Source organism: Maniola jurtina, chromosome 14 (assembly GCF_905333055.1).
Source record: "Maniola jurtina chromosome 14, ilManJurt1.1, whole genome shotgun sequence".
NCBI classification, from domain to species: Eukaryota; Metazoa; Arthropoda; class Insecta; order Lepidoptera; family Nymphalidae; genus Maniola; species Maniola jurtina.
The window spans coordinates 9,996,246-10,014,902 of NC_060042.1; the positions used below are offsets into that span (position 1 = coordinate 9,996,246).

Consider the following 18,657-nt stretch of genomic DNA (forward strand, 5'->3'; position numbering starts at 1 on the left):
TTTTATGCAATCCTGTGTAGATGATACTGCCATTGTCGGAATTAGAATGTCATAAGCCTACTTTGTCGTATTAATTTACAACTTGCGAAAAACCAAATTGAATTTCGCTGGCAGACCCATCTCATGTACCTTAAATAAATATAATATAACAATGGTATATTTTGCCATACCTTTAAATTATTTATTCACAAATATGCTTTACAATAATACTGTAATGGTGCCACTATTCTGTTTGTAGAATTTAAATTAATTAGACAATAGAATTGTACTAAAACTTAAATTATGTTCGGTAATTTGATATGGATGAGATTAAAACATAAATGAAAGTTCTCTTTTTTATTTATTCCATCATTTCCTTGGCCATGGCATTATGCTTATTATTATTGGGAGTTATCGTAATAGTAAGTCTTGTAAAACTTGTGAACAGTTGCATAATTTAGTATTGATTTGCAATCAATAATAATTCATTAAATTCAATTTTTGCCGCCGCGCCGTGCCGCATTTTATCCAGAATATAAAAAAAACGGTCAGGAGCGAGGCCTGACTCTCACTGGGCCAGTTTTTAGGGTTCTGTACCTCAAAAGAAAACCTTATAGGATCACTTTGTTGTCTGTCTGTCCGTCCGTCCGTCGTGTCTGTCAAGAAATCTATAGGGTACTTCCCGTTGACCTAGAATCATGAAATTTGGCACGTAGGTAGGTCTTATAGCACAAGTACAGAAATAAATCTGAAAACCGCGAATTTGTGGTTACATCATTAAAAAAAAATAATTAAAATGTGTTTAAATTTTCAATGTAAGATAGCTATACCAAGTGGGGTATCATATGAAAGAACTTTACCTGTACATTCTAAAACAGATTTTTGTGCATAATAGTTTTTAATTTATCGTGCAAAATGTTAGAAAAAATACCCGAGTACGGAACCCTCAGTGCACGAGTCTGACTCGCACTTGGCCAGATTTTTATATTCCTTTTTCCCTTTTGAAGTACAGAACCCTAATAACAGCTGTTGCATTTGCTCTGTGAGTATCAGAAGTCAGAACTTGCAGAGTGGTACAAAATGTAACGAGTTCTGCGCACAGCTAATTTTTTATTGTAACTACTAAATATTTTCTGAGAACAAATAGGAATTAAAAGTACTACTATCAAAAGTAGGTGGTCTTTGTACCCGTGCCAGAAATAATTGGTCTGAGAAGTTCCTTCTATGAAAGTATAATTCCACTATGCTAATAGAAATAAAATTAAGTTCAGTAATTCTAAAGTCTGCTTAAGTTCATCTAGACCAGACTCGGTGATGTGACCCGAGATGACGGCGCGAGCTCCCGGAGGCTCCTACCGATCCCCTTCAATCAACAGGACAGAAAGGTGTTTGTTAAACATTAGACCACAGTAGTGTGCGAGCTGAATTGCACTTTATTGTGTTCTAACAAGAGTCATTATTTTTATTTGTATGTCCTTGAAGAGAGTTTTCTGTATCAATAAGGTAGTATTATATTATGAAGACATTTATTCTGTGGTTCAAACAAATTATGTACACGGAGACCATAAGAAAATTATTTTGGAAATTACAATTTATACATAATATATGCTCCTGGTAAAAATTGAGTTTTTATTATAATTGAATTTGAAACACTAAATGCAATCTATGCTTGGAGTTTCTATATAAGTTAGTAAATAAATACAAAACGTGATAATAAAATATATTATATTAGGTACATATACACTATTAAATAATATGGTAAAAAAATAAATATTTAAGCCTCAACAGCAATTTTCTTTGAACTAGATTTCACTCTTTGAGGTCTCTCTGGTGTCTTTTCCTCAACAACATCAGGCAATTTATCAGTAGGAACCTCGGGCAGTTGATCTTCGACATCAAGGATTGATTCAAGCTCAGCTTCAATAGCCTCATCATCCTCTTCAGTCAATTGTCCGGATATGAGTTCATCTATTTCTCTCTGTTTCTCAATACCCTCCTTTGTTTCATCTAGTATCTTTTCTATTTCATCAATGTTGAGAATGTCGTGTACTTTCTTTAAAGCTGCGTTTCCAGTCTTCAAGCCATCAAGCACCTGAAAATATGAACCGTTTTAAAAAACTGCTTGTTGGGCAACTACAGGGAGTCAGTCTTTTATTCAAATTGGGTAATATTGTACACTTTCTGACTGTCAAACAATGATGTAGGGGTGATAATTAGTTACGTTAACTTAAAACTAATGCTACGAAAGATATGGTTCTGCTGTCAGAACTCAGAAGCATGCTTCATGTTGTACTAATTTTGTTTTGACTCCTAATTTTGTTTGACATTAATTTAATTTAATTTATTTTGTTATCTTAAATATTTGCACACTAATAATTTAGTAGAAAGTTAAGGCTTCTAAATTATAAATTTCCATCTTATTGTACCAACTTTCTGGCAAATAAATTATCTTATCTTATCTACAGGAAAACACCCTGTTGGATTACTCCTGGAGCAAAGAACTGAAAGCTGTTTGAATAGCCCTAAAAAGATTGGCACAAGGTTACTACAATAAATTAAAATATTTGCTGAAACTAATATCACCAAAATGAATAACTATAACTATTCCTAGTCTCGAAGAAAATAATTAGATTTATATTATGTATAAAACTAAATGTAACTTTACCTGGACTTCAATTTGTGTGAACTCCAAATCATGTGTAAGTTGTTCTAACTTCTCTAACTGTATATCAGCGTTATGCAGGAGATTTTCCTGATACCTCTTCTTTTTCAAAAGTAACTTGGCCTTATCGCGTTTGTCTTCCGATAAAAGTTTTTTCGCCAACTGCCTGTCTCTTTCAAGATTGAGTTCTATTCTCTTCTGATACTGTTTCAACTTGTCTCTTTGTTGTTTGAGTTGTAATACTGCCTTATCTTGCTCAGTTACCCTACTTACAGGCTTTTTACTTTTGCTAAACCATCCACCCATTTTGCTTACCCTAATCAGACGAAGAGCACTTAAACATAAAATGTGTTTTATATGTAGATCACACTATTTACACTGCGTGGCGCTTATGATAGTCATTAGCATTAATTTTATTTTATTGTTGAACCATTCAGAGTAAATTAATAAAAATTATGGAATATGGATTGGCTTTTCTTTATTTTCTTTACAAAAATGACAACTTGAAAAATTAAAAAAGTTGAACTTGACATTTTGACAACCAGTGTGACCATCTCGAAAATAGAGATTCCGCCATTCACGAGGATGAGGACAAAGATGGTACCCGGGCAAACTTGAATGGAGGATGGGCAGTTTTAAAAACATACAGTAATTTCTAAATGGAATTCTAAATCAAATATCTTAATTGTACGTTTTATCAATGGTTTTTGCCGTTAAGGTCGTAATTTATACATTTAAGTAGTTACGCTTTGTCGTAATTATTATTATAAACTAGCCGATGCCCGCGACTTCGCCCGCGTGGATTTAGGTTTTTCGAAATCTATGTGCTAATCCAGCATATTATCTATCTTTATTCCAAATTTCAGCCAAATCCGTCCAGTAGTTTTTGCGTGAAGGAGTAACAAACATACACACACACACACATACAAACTTTCGCCTTTATAATATTAGAGTGTGATGCTTCCAACATTGGAGTTTGGATTTTCTTCTCTATATTTTTATGAAAGTTAATCTATCGGTTATCTTTTCACGCCTCATCTATTCAGAGATAGCTTGCACCCCGGAATGGAGATAGATCATTTTTATTTAAATAAACAAGTACTTTTCAACTGTACCTAATATGCAACTACCACTAGTTCGGAATGCCTTACCTATCGAGAACCAGCAAGAAACTCGACGGTTGTTAATTTTTTTCAAAAATTCGAATCCTTGTCAATAAAACGGATTCTATGTAGTTATTGTCACAGGCTGAGGCTGATTCGTTACTAAGTGTCTAACACTGAATGATGGCCACCAAGCTTATTTGGTTGGTTCTACATTGCTGCTTCACTGAATGATATTAAAATATTTTTTCGTAAAAAACCTTCGATGGATTAAAAATAAATGTCAAATGAGCTTAGCGAACATTCAGTGTTGGATACTGAGTTAGTGAATCTAGTTTAGGGATACATCTAAGGATGAATAATAAAAATAAAACAAAATGTTTCTATCATTATTAATATTGTTTTTATTATAGTAATATCCCTAATAGTTCATACACAACAAATTAATTAACCACAACTTTATTTAGCGAAATAAAAGATCGATAAATACCTGAAGGTCACTCCTTAGACGAATCTGTTTTACAGAAAATAACTCCCTAGGGATAAATTATATGCTGACACGTAGCTACATTTTACAAGAACTTACATTCTAAGTCGAATTAGGTATAACAAGTTTATTATATAACGCATACATGCATTTGCCTAAGTCATGTGGAATCATGAAAAATCGTTATACACGTAAATAATGCTAGGTCACCTCGAAACCGATGTCCAAGAGACGGTATTAATGGACGATGCTTTCGCCTCTTCGTTAGCCGCTGTTCTCTTAATTTCAAAAGTACCTCATTGTCTGTGGTCGAGTCGCCCCATCGATGGTCTTCGTCTATGGTTTTGCAACTGAAAAGTCCATCCATTTGCTAAAAACGGGAACGTTACTATTTTTGTTCATGAAATAAAATACAATGATTGAAAGAGCTAAAACACAGTGAAAACTTGAAAATTATAAAATTATATTAACAGATATTTGAAATCAATCATTATATTTTTATTCCATTTGGGAGTAAGGGCAATTTTGTCAATAATTTGTATGGCATCAAGTATGTATAAAAATATTGAAGACTATTTATTAAAAACTAACTTCTTGCGATGCAAGCAGACAGATATTAATTAAAAAAAATTAGGAATAAACGTAGGTAACAGAATAATCGCCAACTTGTTGCCATAGTGAGGGTACCTGGAAATGCACAGTAGATGTAAAAACAGCAGCTGCTTTGTGAAAAAAGAAGCATATGGGAAACGCTTCTTTCGCTTCGCCTTTTCTCTTTGAATTACGTGATGACAATATATAAGACACCGACGATATCTTTTTAGGTTCCTATTAAAACTTGATTTACTTTGATTACGCGATTTGTCTTTAATTTCAATTACTGAAATCAAGAACTGACAAAAACGATATTTTTAAGGTTCCGTACCCCAAGGGTGCCAACCCTATCAGTTCAGTGGCATGCATAGCGTTTAAAGCCAGGGTAAGCATTAAGGTATGAACTTATTTTCTGGTTACTTTATTACAACTAGGGTAGGCAGTACTTCTATACCTCTATGAGTTGCACGCCACTGCCTATCACTAACTTTCGGTGTCCGTCGGCCTGTCTGTAACTCATAATAATAGCTGAAATATTCAGTGTGTAATGGTTGTAACAACAAATAATAAAAAACAAGGATGGCGAATTTCAAAATGACCGCCATGCAAAAAAAAAGTACGTTATATCTTGTAAGATGGTACGGAACCCTCTGCGTGCGAGTCTGATCCAAACTAGACAGGTTTTATTTTATTGAGCCTAGCATTCGGTACCGAAGCCTAACAAATACCTGGCATTCAATCTGCACCAACGTCCCGACTGTGGCAACTCGAGATTGTCAATGACGAAACATACATAAAAAATACCTCAAACGAGACGACGTTTATGCGGACGGCTCATCTTTATTCCCCTTGGTCAATCGCCAGGTTCTTTTACATCTCAAAGACAATTGCCCATTTTTGGCCAAGATTCTGTCATCAATGTGATAAATACTATAAAATTACTTTTTTAATAACTAAAATTATTGCTGCAACTAGTGCATATCTGTACGTAACTTTTCAGCCAAAATAAAAGAGAAACTCAATCAACATTGTTTATTTTCAGACCTATAATGATCACCTAAAAAGTTTTATTGTAGCTTGAACTTTTTTATACATACTTTACAAAGGTACAAAAAATGCTTGTTTCTTTATCTATGATATCAATGTGAATACCAGAATCTCTCATTGATCGACGTACCTAGGCCAAAACTCCTTTCTCAACTGGGCATTCCCCTTTTGTCATAAAAAAAATAAATGATAAGATGTATATGCGATTGACCAAAAAGCCTTTCCTTGTCGGCTTCCAGCGGCTATTCATAATGACGTATCAAATACCTGCCAAGTCCGTCGGTGTGACGACAACTACCGAATCGAGAGTGCAACGGGGCTTTACTCCCCATATGTTTGCCATAAACCGAAGTTTTATTTTGGTATGTTACTAAAGCTGTAAAATAACAGTGTTCAAAAATTACTTTATCATTGTATCAACATTTTTTGGAGTAGTCTGTGTATGAAGCGGTTAAGTAATGCCTTTACACTGGGGGTTAGTGTGATTGCGTTGCATGTGTGTGTATGTTGTAACACTTGTGCAATGTTAATGTGTGCTTACCGTTTCGAGGGGCTTTTGTGATACCTCAGTCAATCACTAGTGGCGGTCGCGGGAGCGCCGGCGAGAGCGCTCGTGCGAAGATCCTTAAAAAAAAAATATTACAACATGGGGTTATTCAAGGGGCGGATCAACAAATTACTGAAAGGCCGGCAATATTTTATTATTAAAAAAAATACATTGTTAAGTTTTATTCTGAATTCCTACGATACAGCACTACTAGAGATAACCTTGTTTGACACAAACACACCACATCCTAAACAGCTGGGTTATAAACTTGAAATTTTGACACTAATGCCCTCAGCCTAGGGGTTTAAATTAGGCGGTAAAAGTTTGTATTTGTAATTTCAAAAAAACTGACCCGAGCGAACTCACGCAATACAAGTTGTACTCACTTCTCTCCCTGCGGTGCTTGCGATCGCGATCGCGATCGCGGTCCCGGTCACGGTCGCGATCCCGGTCACGCTCCTTGGTGTCACGCTCCTTGGTGTCACGCTCCTTGGTGTCACGCTCCTTGGTGTCACGCTCCTTGGTGTCACGCTCCTTGGTGTCACGTTCCTTGGTGTCACGCTCCTTGTCGCGGTCACGGTCACGCTCCCTTTCGCGGTCCTTGTCACGCCCCTCGCGGCTTGACCTATAACCATTATAGTAAGGGATTATGTATAGCTTAACAGACATTGGTACTGATTCTGAGCGCAACTAAAATTTAAAGTATTCACATCTCTTTCTTACCAAAGGTAATAAGAAAAGAACAGCCAAACGTGATTTAATTTAGAACTGGCAAACCTCGTCACTTTAGCTGCCAGTCGCGAGCCTATTGTTTTAATTTGTAGTGTGCACTATTTTGTGTCTTTTTTAAAATTCATGTTCCATCCTTTGTTAGCAATATCAAAAAGAAAAAGATGCAAATACTCTGAAAAGAGAATCGATCCCATTAACCTCTAAATAAATAACATACTAATTATGTGTTCCTTATGCTCTTAGAAGTATATCCTCAAGTCTCTGCCCCTAGGATGTTAGCATCCCCCCCTTCCCCCTTAAATGTCTGGATGAGAAAGATGAAATCGAGTTGCTGAGAGAAATCAATTATTCCATACAATCCTCCCTGTCTCGCCTATCCTTGTCCCTATCCTGCTCGTTATTTCTTTCCACCTCTCTCTATGTCTGACTTATCTGAACAGAGGCTGTCACCGCGGTTGTTGCACTCTCTATACTTACCGATGACGCTCCTTCTCTTTATCCTTGTTGTCCCTGTCGCCCCTATCCTTGTCCTTGTCCCTGTCCCGCTCGCGGTCTCTCTCCATTCTCTCTCTATCGCGCCTATCTGAACCGAGGCCGCCACCGCGGTTGCTGCGATCTCTTTCTCTCTCTTCACGTCGTTTTCGCTCTTTCTCTTGCTGTTCCTTCTCGCGGGCTTCGTGCATCTCTTCGTAGGCTTGACGTAATTTAAAGTATCTGTAAACACAAAGTAAAGTGTTTAATTTGTTGAAATATGACGATAATTATTTCAGATTTTGAAAGAAATCAAGCAGACTGAAAGCTTTCACTGGAAATGTGGTCTTATTCTTTTGAAATATAACAAAATAACGACACTGATACCACATCAGTATATAGTGCAAAGCCAGGGCAGGTCGCTAGTTTGTAACCTATAATATATCCTCACCCAACATGTTGTTTCCCAGACAAGTGATCATCAATTCTCTGCTGAGCATCACCAACAATCAGGAAGGCGCCACACACGGGGCACACCTCCATTTGCTTCTCCTGAGCGGCTGCTAGCTCTGCTGTCATTGACCAGTGGCTGGAAAAGTTAAAGTTAACATTAGTATTTATAGAGGACTTCTTTGTTGTCTGTCTGTCCATCTGTTGTCTGTCAAGAAAACCTATAGAGTACTTCCTGTTGACCTAGAATTATGAAAAGCAGGTAGATAGGTCTTATAGCACAAGTGGTAATATCACAAAAAAAAAAATTTTTATTTTTTCAAAATGGTATAGTTTAAATTCTGGAGTGGTTTTAGAATGCTTTTTATTCAATAAGAATTTCCATGGAGTTTTCAAAAATGTATGGCCGCGCGTTTTTAGCATGGCAGTTTTTAATTTTTTCTACATAAGTCAGTACTTTTAATTTAGAAGTTTTAGGTTCAATTACGTGGGTAGTATGAACTATAAAGTTTGATGCTTGCCGTTTATCTATGGAGTGTAGTAGCTGTCTTTAAGGTGGAAGCGACGGGTCTGCCCGCGAAATTCAAATTTTACTTGGTTTTTCGCAATTTGTAAACTAATACGACAACGTAGACTTATGGCACTTTTTAAAATAACAATTAAAAAAATTAACAATTTTATAAAAATTGTTAAATAAAACTTTACCTATTTTCCTGCTGTTTCAAAAGCGTATCTTTTTCCTCTTTCAGTCTATCACAGAGCTTCATGAGCCCTTGGGCCTGTTCAATGTTCCCACAACTGCCCGCCTCCTCTGCTTCTTGTAACAACGCAGTGATCTTTTCCGATAGCAGTTGTACCTGTAGAGATAACAAGTTGGTTTTGATTGCAATCTCACCTGGTGGTACATTATGATGAATGATAATGCAGCCTAACATTGGGTTTCAATATTCAATCTATCTGTAATTGGTTGATGATAAGCAATGTTGTTTTTTTGTCAAGAATTGTATGGCCTTTCTTTTAAAATAACAATGTTGCTAAGTAAGATTGAATACTGACCCAAAGTGAAAGCCAACATTATTCCTCAGCAACACTTACCCAATGTGCCAATGTCACAAAGACACGTCCCTATACAAAGATTGTCATAACATCAAAAGTTTATCTGAATTCTGGAAGTTGTGAAAGGTCCAAAGAGAATGAGATATCAATTTTGGACTCAGGATTACAGGTATCATCAGATAACTGGGACTCACAGCTTAACAATAATCTATAGGATTGGACATTGCATTTAATTGATGTATTTTCACAATTAGGACAGACATTCTATACAGTAAGCGCCAGCAGTCAAAAGACCACTCATAGCAGACAACACAGTTAATGTTTGAAAAATGGCTTACCTGCTCCTGATTTTTTTCAGTTTGAGCTTGAGTCATTGGTGGACCCTCTGGTTTGGAATTCATAAGTTCCAGCCTTTGCTTACCTTTTTGAATTTTTCCTGAAAAACAAATTCATTATTATAGGGCAAATGTAACAAGTTTAGTGCTTCACAGACACTTTCTTAGCGGATATCTATTCCATAATAGTTATATCTGCATGCTAAATTTCGGCCAAATTCACCCAGAAATAATGTTAAAAATAATATGTAAGATCTTGTTTTCCTTCTACCAAGGAATCAACATCTAATAATAAATAAGGTTTGAACCTATGACCTGATGAGTAAATTTCAGTCTTTGACCAAGTAACCATAAGAGTGTGGTACCCACAAGATGGGAATGGAAACAAGGGTCAGCTACAAAGATGTTGGGAGGATAAGCTGAAACTAACAGCTAGTCCATTCTGGAGAATGGTGACACAGGATCGCAAGAATTGGTGAGAGTTTGAGGAAACCTTTGCGAACCACTCAAACTTGAGAGATTTTTTTGATGTAAATACCTTAGTTAATAGTTGCTAAAACATTGTGAACTCTGAAATAAAGGCTATTCATATTTTGTTGTGAAGTACTTACTTTCTACATCATTGATCATGTGACGGCAAAATCGAAGAAACTCTTCAACATATTGAGCTTTCATATACGAAGACTCTGCTTTTTCAAATAGATCCTTAACTTCATCATCGTGGACTTTAGGACAGGCCCCCAGATCAGCCCGTGTATTAACAAATAAGTCATGAGGACAGAATTTGACCATGTAGTATTTACAATACTGTAAAAAATATTGTTTGTGTAAGAAATTTGCGGTGAAGACTGGCCTTCTCTTGGGAGGGTCTGGAACACAACCCTGAGCAGACAACTCATCTCATCATCAAGTCAATTTTTCAGAATCACATGCAAGCATATTATATAGAATTAGTTTAGAGTTTTAAGCAATTAAATATCACTGGCTTTAATGGTGGAGGAAAGCTGCTGAGAGTTCTCCATAATGTTCTCAAAGGTGTATGAAATCTGCCATTCCACATTTGGCCAGTGTGGTGGACAATGGCTAAACTCTTCTTATTCTGAGACGAGACTCACGCTCAGTAGTGGGCCGGTGACGGGTTGAGTCCTGATGAGGAAAACTTGAAGCAGGATAAAGTAAAAGTTCAGATTTCTCAGAATCAAACAATTACCAATTATGGAGACTTAAGTACTTGTCTTTCAAAGAAATGAATCAAATAGTTGCTATATATTAACCGCTGCAGTCACTTTAAGGTACCTATGTAGAGTTCCAAGCCTGGCAAGCATTGAACGATGAACGTTGAACACCAGAATTCTGATGATCAACACCTTAATAGGTTATAAGTTACATAGGAATAAAGCTAGAAATTAAGAGTCTTAACTTACTTCTGGGTCTTCCCAATTGGGTTTCCTTATCTTTTCATTTGGATTAGTGTTACGGTGTCTGCCCATCAACTCATCTAGCAACTGTGCCGCCGCCAACACCGCCATTGTATAAAATAGGTACCGATGTATTTACACAATCGAGTAGTTATTGTTCAAACACTATCGTAGTCAATATATGAAGGGTAAAAAATGGTTTTAATGTATGGTTAACAACAAAAACCTAATTTTATTATTTCAACAGAAATTCACCAAATAGAACCACCAACCTACCAAGTTACATCCGCCATTTTTTATTTTTCTAAATTCCAAAAATATAGATTAGAACTAGAGAGAATAGAGATCCAAGAGGAACCAAGACAGAGATTACAGAAAAATTAATAAAGTTAGGGTAGGACTACACGATTTCCGGTTGCACTCCGGTTCCGTGAAAACTGGACTGGAATCATTCACCATTCGTTTATCTGACAATCTGTGAGTTATTCACAGGATTACTGATCTGTGGTTATTCAAATTTCTTGAACCTAGAGCCGTGAATGAAGTCGAATATTTAAAAAAATTGAGTTTGAGGTTATTTTTTCGAATTTTTGTTTGTATTTCACAATACACATAGTTTGTAAACAAATTAAACTCCTACTATAATTGTATAAAACAAGCAATATATCCTGGATAAATTTCTTTTTCAGATAAGCAGTAGGAAGTAGGAAGTAATAAAATCCTCCGTATTTTGTTTCAGTATAATAATGGCGAAAATTAACTCTGATAGTGAATTAACATCAGAACAAGAAGCAAGGTGCGAGTTACGAGAGTCATTCCTTCAAGCAGTGATGAATTTGAAAGGTAATTTTTTTGGAATATACTTAGAACTGTATCTACTTTTAGTTGTATTTTATTTGTGTTAAAAAACTTACTGGAGAACTCATAGAATTTGTATTTAATTATCGGGGGTTTTATGAACGAATACTTGCCTTGATATTACCTTTAACTTTGTCCACCTGGAAATTAAGGGTTTCTCAATATTTTTCCATCTACATCATCCCACTGATGATCAAGTGCGGATTATCAGACTAATTTTTTTTAATACAAATTGATTATATCTTAGTTCCACTCTTCCATGGAACTAAATAATGTTATATTGTGGCGGTAAAAGATGTCCATTACCAAAATAGAGGTTCTGTGAAAAATTTCATCAAGACTGGTTCCGCAGTTTAACAGTTTGAAGACAACAAACGGACCTATGCATTTAACACTTAACGCTTACTGAATTTTGATTTCCAGGCTGTAGGTACTGAATTTTGTCAAAATCATTTAAAAAAATAAATGAGCCTTGAAAAGGTAAGTTCTGGAAGATAGACACTTTCGCATTTATTATTAGTATTTTGTCTAAGGATTTTTTTTTTTTTATTCACTATAGGTAAGCGCTTGACCACAATCACACCTGATGGAAAGTGATGATGTGGTCTAAGATGGGACGCGTTTACCTAGAAGGTGCCTATTCACTCTTGTTTTAAAGATACCCGGATTGTAATTGGTAGGAAACACTGATCGCGGAAGAGTATTCCAAACCTTAGCCATGCGTATGAGGAATGAAGACGCAAAACGTTTCGTGCGTGTAGATGGAATGTCGACGACATAAGGATGGAAACTCGCCCGACGTCTTGCGGTTCGGTGGTAAAATGGTGAAGGGGGGACAATTATTTAGACAATAATTTATCATTATGGTCCAAATTTTCAGGCACACCATGTAAAATTCTGACATATGAACAGTCAACCCTTGAAGCAACATTCGGCATGTGGAATCCAGATGGCTCTGAAATATTAGTGACTGATCTCAAGACACCAGCCAACATAAGAATGACCTCGGCACTCCTCAGAACTTCAGATGTAATATCAGTGCATTTTAATAAGTCTATTCCAAATACATAAGCAGTATTATCAATATTGTTTTCACTAACAGTTTTCTCCTCTCGGAAACCTGTTGATAGTTCCAGGTCCTTAAAATATGTTTGTATATTTTGAAAATCGATGATAAATAGGTAACCTACCTATGTAAGTTATTTATTGGTCTTTGCTATTGCTCTCATGAACACGGATGCAAAAAGCGGCGAATTTTGGCCCTGAACTGAACATTTACCACATAAGAAGAAATACAAGTTTGAGGTATTATTTCTACATTAACGCCGAACTGAAGATCCAACCTACATAAGCTAATTGTGAGCACTCATTTAGGAAATGCTCAACTGTTTGCTCGTTGTCTGAGAAGCAGAGAAGTAAGCATTCAGATGTGTCATGGAGCTTAAAGCGGCGTAAGTTCTCTGTGACCGGTCAACTTTTCGCTATCCTACCCTATAATAGGTACGGGCAGACATCTGGCAAGTACAATTTAGTAATTCTGCCTTGACAGGTTTCCTTCACCGTAAAAGAAAGTGACATTTAATTACTTCTAAGCTATGCATTGTGGGAATCATCTATCTAGTCTTTTATTAACAGTTTTCTACAAACTAACTCCCTACCCTTCGCCTCATAGATAGGGGGAGAAAAGGGGTGTAAAGAGAATATCAGGGATTGGAATCTATTATACGAATACGGATCGTGTGCGGTAAAACCGGAAATTACGACTCTTAACTCAATCGAGCTTGGTTTCGATGTCACGAAAATAGGAACTTAGGATAAGTTATAGAAGACTGAGGAGCTTGCCAAGGAAAAATTAATAGAGAACATGTTTGAAAAAATCGGTCAGGTGCGAGTCGGACTCGCAGCGAAGGGTTCCGTACCAGCGCACAAAAAAACACTTTTTTTTTTTAATTTTCATGGCAGCCATTTAAAATTTTTTGTTATAGACTATAGAGGCAATAGAAAAACACATTCTGTGAAAATTTCAACTCTCCACCAATTACGGTACTTCTACGATATACAGGGCGCTGACAGACAGACGGATGGAGAAACGGACGGACGGAAAGCGGAGGCTTAGTAATATATTATTTTTTAAAAACGTAAAATCTTTTTCATATTCTTTATTAATATATGCAATAAATTATTATACGTAGGTATATTTGAAATGAGGAGTAATTTAGAGAAGTTCAGTTCAGAATTTATCACTGAACATGACATTGATTTAGTAATTCCTAGAGGCGGGAATCGATAAAGTTTCTTGGAGTCATTACTTAAACTGTGGTTTAATTTGAAACAAAAGCCAGATTCAGCGAGCTTTATCGACGACCTAACGACGACGGCGGGAAATTACAGCCTCTTATTACTTCTTAATTGGTAAGCCCTCTTAATCTTCCAAGAATCGTTACCTAGTACGTATTTTGCTAAACTTTTCTTTGTTTCTAAAGTTCCGTATCCAAAGGGAGTCACGATCAAGTTTATAGTCAGGTTTGCAGTAGCAACTGGGTGTAAACTTGATAGTGTAGTTTACCGGACGCAACTGGGTGTAAACTAGGTTGTGTAGTTTACTGGACTCAACTGGGTGTAAACTTGATCGTATAGTTTTCTGGACGCAACTGGGTGTAAACTTGATCGTATAGTTTACTGGACGCAACTGGGTGTAAACTCGGTTGTGTAGTTTACTGGATTCAACTGGGTGTAAACTTGATTGTGCAGTTCGCTGGACTCGACTGGATGTAAACTCGACCGTGTAGTTTACTGGACGCAGCTTAAAGTCCGCTGCAAACTTGACGGTTTTGATCGTGTATGGTCAGCGTAAGGCTCATTATTAATGTGGTTCGGTTGTCGCATTATATTTTACAAAAAAAGCTCTTTTATATTATGCTGATCTGCCCCTTAGCGCTGTTTGCTAAGGTCCCGGATTTAAAACGAGTTTCAATATTTGCAGGGCCGCCGCCATGCCCCCGTATTTATAATCCGACCGCATTTGAGTTTTAAGCGTGTGGTTTTGTTCAAAGAAAGATTGGTTAGTAATTACATTATAATATCCAAAAGTCGGCTCTTTTTAGTTGGTTCGTCATAATATTCCTTTGCTGATAGTAATCAAAGTAACAATATTATCACTGCTAGTGGCTGTTGCTAGCTGTTCACTCTGTCATGGCTGTGCATGTTCTTGAAAAATGATAAATCATAGGAGAAATATCAGATTATAATGTAATTGATTGATGATACACTTGGTGTGGCACGCCGAGCGGGTAATTTCCATTTCCCTTATTTAAAAATGAGTCTAAAAGTTCATGATTACTTTAATGCTTATGCTCTTTGCTCCATATTTTGCTCAGGTGACTGAAAAATTACAGTGACAGTACACTTTTTTAAATGAATATGTGACTTTTATGACGTCGTGTTAAAAGAGTTCTTATTATTTTTTATTTAATCAGATTGGGAGTCATGGATCCCCAAAGTCCTTTGAATTTGATTGTACGGGGTACCAGCCTTGGTAATATTATACTTAAATTAAATCTAAAAATAACAAATCCTGACTTATTGATTAACTCATCAATGCCCAGTCCAAACCCTTCTAGTCAGGTTAGCTCGATTCCATCGTAGACTGCATCATCACTTACCACCAGATGAGATTGCAGTCAAGGGCTAACTTGTATCTGAATTAAAAAAAACTAGCTTTAAAGATGGCGGAAAACATCGCGAGGAAAACTGCATGCCTGAGAGTTCTCCATAATATTCTCAAAAGGGGGTATGAAGTCTGCCAATCCGCTTTAAGAGTGTTTAATTGCAATTAGGTACACTTCCCCATTTTGAGCTAGACTCATTAAAATTCTAGTCTCGTAATTGTGAACAAGATCCTTTGTTAGAGATAATAGCTTGCACGTCATGATAAAGCGTTTCATAATAAGCATTCGCATTTGGCTTGATATAATTTGTTATTAGCTTAGGGACTATTAATTAGGCTGGCTAACTGATAAAAGTTGAATGTACTTATTAAAATTATTGTTTGTTGATAATAATGTGTTTAGAATTTACTCGATTTTATACCAGTCAGGAAATAACCCGGAATTGATTTCGGAAGGGTTCAACAGGGCCTTAACCGAATGCTCTCATGAGACAAGAACTTTTGTTCGACTTGACGGTATTCGGTTAGTGGAATTTTAACTTTTTATTTGACAGTAAAATTGAATCCAATGGTAAACTTTCGAGCGGGACTTCGTCTATGTTGGTGTTGGCTGGCGGGCGTGCTCTGCCTTTTTTTGGAGTGTTTTTTTTTGTTAAAACTGCCTGGAAAGCGCTCTAAGAGGGTGCCGTGCGTATGTCGGCGAGCGCCGAAACAGACGGGGTCCATAATTGTATAGTTTAACTAACTTGTTACAAATAACTACAAACTTGACATTGGCTAATCTTTGTAAAGCCAGACGAGAGAGAAAAAAAAAACTTTCGAGCAACAGTAGCTACACAAAGGAAAAGTTTTTTAACGAAAACTAATTGCGATGTAGGGACAGTACCTACTAGGTATGGATTATTTTATAATTAAGTAGGACTTGTAAAGTCAAAGAGTAGGTATTGTAATTGTAAAGTTATAGACCCACAATTTTTAAGTTAGACACCTTATCTACGTTTGAATTTTCAATATTCGATTGCAGTTGCAGAACATTTGTCGTAAACTAAGTATAGCCTCGTATACAAATGAAGACTGATCTATACTGGAACGGCAACTTAGAAGACAGATTAAATACTGTCTAAGTACTAGACCAAAGAAATAGGTTGATAAAATGTTTCATGGTTTCACGTTATTCATATTAAACTTTTAATAGTTCTAAGAGTATGACCTGTATCAACAAATAAATAAATTGAATTGAATTGAATATTATTTCAAGCATCTCGTATAACGCCCACACTTATCCGATGAAAAGTGGCAGAAAACTGGGCCATAATGGCTGTTTCGTCGGCTCTTCTCCGCATGTAATTGTGCCTTATTTTCAAAAGCTAATTTGTAGAGGCAATAAAATCAATTTTTCTAAAATTTAATGAATTTGAGCGATGTGAAATTGAGAGTAGGTAGTATATTTCAAATCAGCAAAAAGATAAAAAGCCCAGTTGGAAATCGAATCTAAAACTTGTAAGACCACAGTGCAAACCACTGAACCGAAGGAGGTCGTCAAAATTGGATTTCTACTTGGGTTATTCGCAGTGACGGATTAAGACTACATGATGCCCTAAGCAATCCATGCCTGTGGGCCCCCCTATCCGTATGTCAACTAGAATTGGTCTGAAAAACCTTTACCGCCTAAAACATTAGTTTCTTGTAAAATAAGATGATGAGATGTAACGTACTTTAAAAGTGGAGTAGGTGCAACAACAATAAAAACCAAAGCATAATTTATTTATTTATTGAAATGCGCCTTGCGGCTTCCGGAGGCATTCGAATTTCGAATGCACAAGCGGGCAGCGAGTCGGTAAGCTGAAGTTGGGTTATGACTCTAGGTCGGACTCTATGTCAACTTAAAACGCGCAAATTTTCAAATTAACTAGTCCTAGAAACTTTTTTTGGTGTGGTTTTTGGTGACGTGAGAGTGAGACGTGATGCCATAAGCACGGATTTTTTTTGTGCTTCTTCTGGTGCCCCCTCAGACGTTGATGCCCTAGGCAATTGCTTAATTTGATTAAGGGTTAATCCGCCACTGGTTATTCGAAGTTCATTAACTTTATATTCCTAGCGCTACATATATCTATGGGTACGTTGCTAAGTTGGACCGCTCTAAAACATCTCTAAGGTCAACTTTAAGCTTTGAAGTTTAGCCGTTCTCTTATCTATATTTTAGTTGGGTTAACCTTACTTAGAATATTCACGCTTGTCCTTTCTTGGAAGGGATAATTCCAATCTGTCTTACGTTTAATTTTAATGCTCGTCTTCGCTCTGTTTATGAATAATAATTTAGTTCCATTATAGAAATGGTACCCTACCTTACGTGAATAATATATAAACAGGAAATTAGTTGTCAGACATATTTTCTGGAAGGGTTTCTGTTAGAATTGTACTGAAAAGGTAGGATGAGCACTTGAGCCGGAAGGCTGCTGTCTGTTGTCTTGAAAATGCCCGCTTTTCAGTGTTGTAAGAAAAACTGATGATTTTTATTTTGTTCGCAAACTATAAAACGAAGAAGCCCCCATTTCATACAAAATGGGGGGCTTTAAAGTGCAGCCCCCTCTGAAAGATTTTTTAATGCAATATTCGGCTGAAGGTCAACAGTTTACATATTATGTTTAGAAGTAATTACGTTTAGCAATTCAGAGGTTATAAGGCTCTGATAGACGGACGGACGGACGGAAGAGTGCAATTTCACTCAAGTAGAAGACCTCGGTTCGCTGGTCAATTATTTAGTACAGAGATAGCTTGCATTCTGAAGACATATAAGGATACATTTTATTAAGTAGGTACCTACGTAAAATAGAGGATTTTTTTTAAATAATCTAAATCCATACAGACGCAGGGCATTATCTAGCTGTCTTCTAGTCATCAATAAATAAAATTAGTATGACCTAGGTTCTTGGATCAGAGTACCTGTACCTACCTAGTAGGTTAACGTCTCAAACAAAGAAAGATTTATTCATTTGCTGAAGTTATTTCAATATCTTTGAAACTTCAAAGATTCAAATCGGCGTTTATTAAAAAACTTTTGTAAAGTACCTATCTAAGTAGGTAGGTAGTAGGTACCTTTTTAATAAAATTAAAAAATGTTGGAAAATTGAAGTGTCTGTCTGTTTGAACAGGCTAATCTTCGGAATGGCTGAACCTATTTTGATAGGACTTTCACAGACAAATAGAGGATTAACCAAGGAGTGACATAGGCTACTTTTTTAACCGACTTT

At 36.4% G+C, this 18,657-nt stretch overlaps 2 protein-coding genes across 2 annotated transcripts; both read right to left on the reverse strand.

The window, feature by feature from the left end:
• Positions 1-1,687: 1,687 nt before the first annotated feature.
• LOC123872193 (charged multivesicular body protein 6-A) lies at positions 1,688-3,148 on the reverse strand. Its single transcript, XM_045916368.1, has 2 exons — positions 2,645-3,148; positions 1,688-2,071 (listed from the first exon to the last, which is right to left on the reverse strand). Exons 1-2 carry the CDS (start codon positions 2,945-2,947, stop codon positions 1,754-1,756), a joined length of 621 nt encoding a protein of 206 aa, XP_045772324.1. The 5' UTR covers positions 2,948-3,148; the 3' UTR covers positions 1,688-1,753.
• A 1,039-nt stretch (positions 3,149-4,187) lies between these two features.
• Positions 4,188-11,216, reverse strand: LOC123872192 (luc7-like protein 3). Its single transcript, XM_045916367.1, has 9 exons — positions 10,888-11,216; positions 10,075-10,270; positions 9,467-9,564; positions 8,778-8,929; positions 8,074-8,211; positions 7,629-7,865; positions 6,806-7,044; positions 6,414-6,496; positions 4,188-4,581 (listed from the first exon to the last, which is right to left on the reverse strand). The coding sequence occupies exons 1-8, from the start codon at positions 10,990-10,992 to the stop codon at positions 6,450-6,452; spliced, it is 1,212 nt and encodes a 403-aa protein (XP_045772323.1). The 5' UTR covers positions 10,993-11,216; the 3' UTR covers positions 4,188-4,581; positions 6,414-6,449.
• Between the last annotated feature and the right edge of the window lie 7,441 nt (positions 11,217-18,657).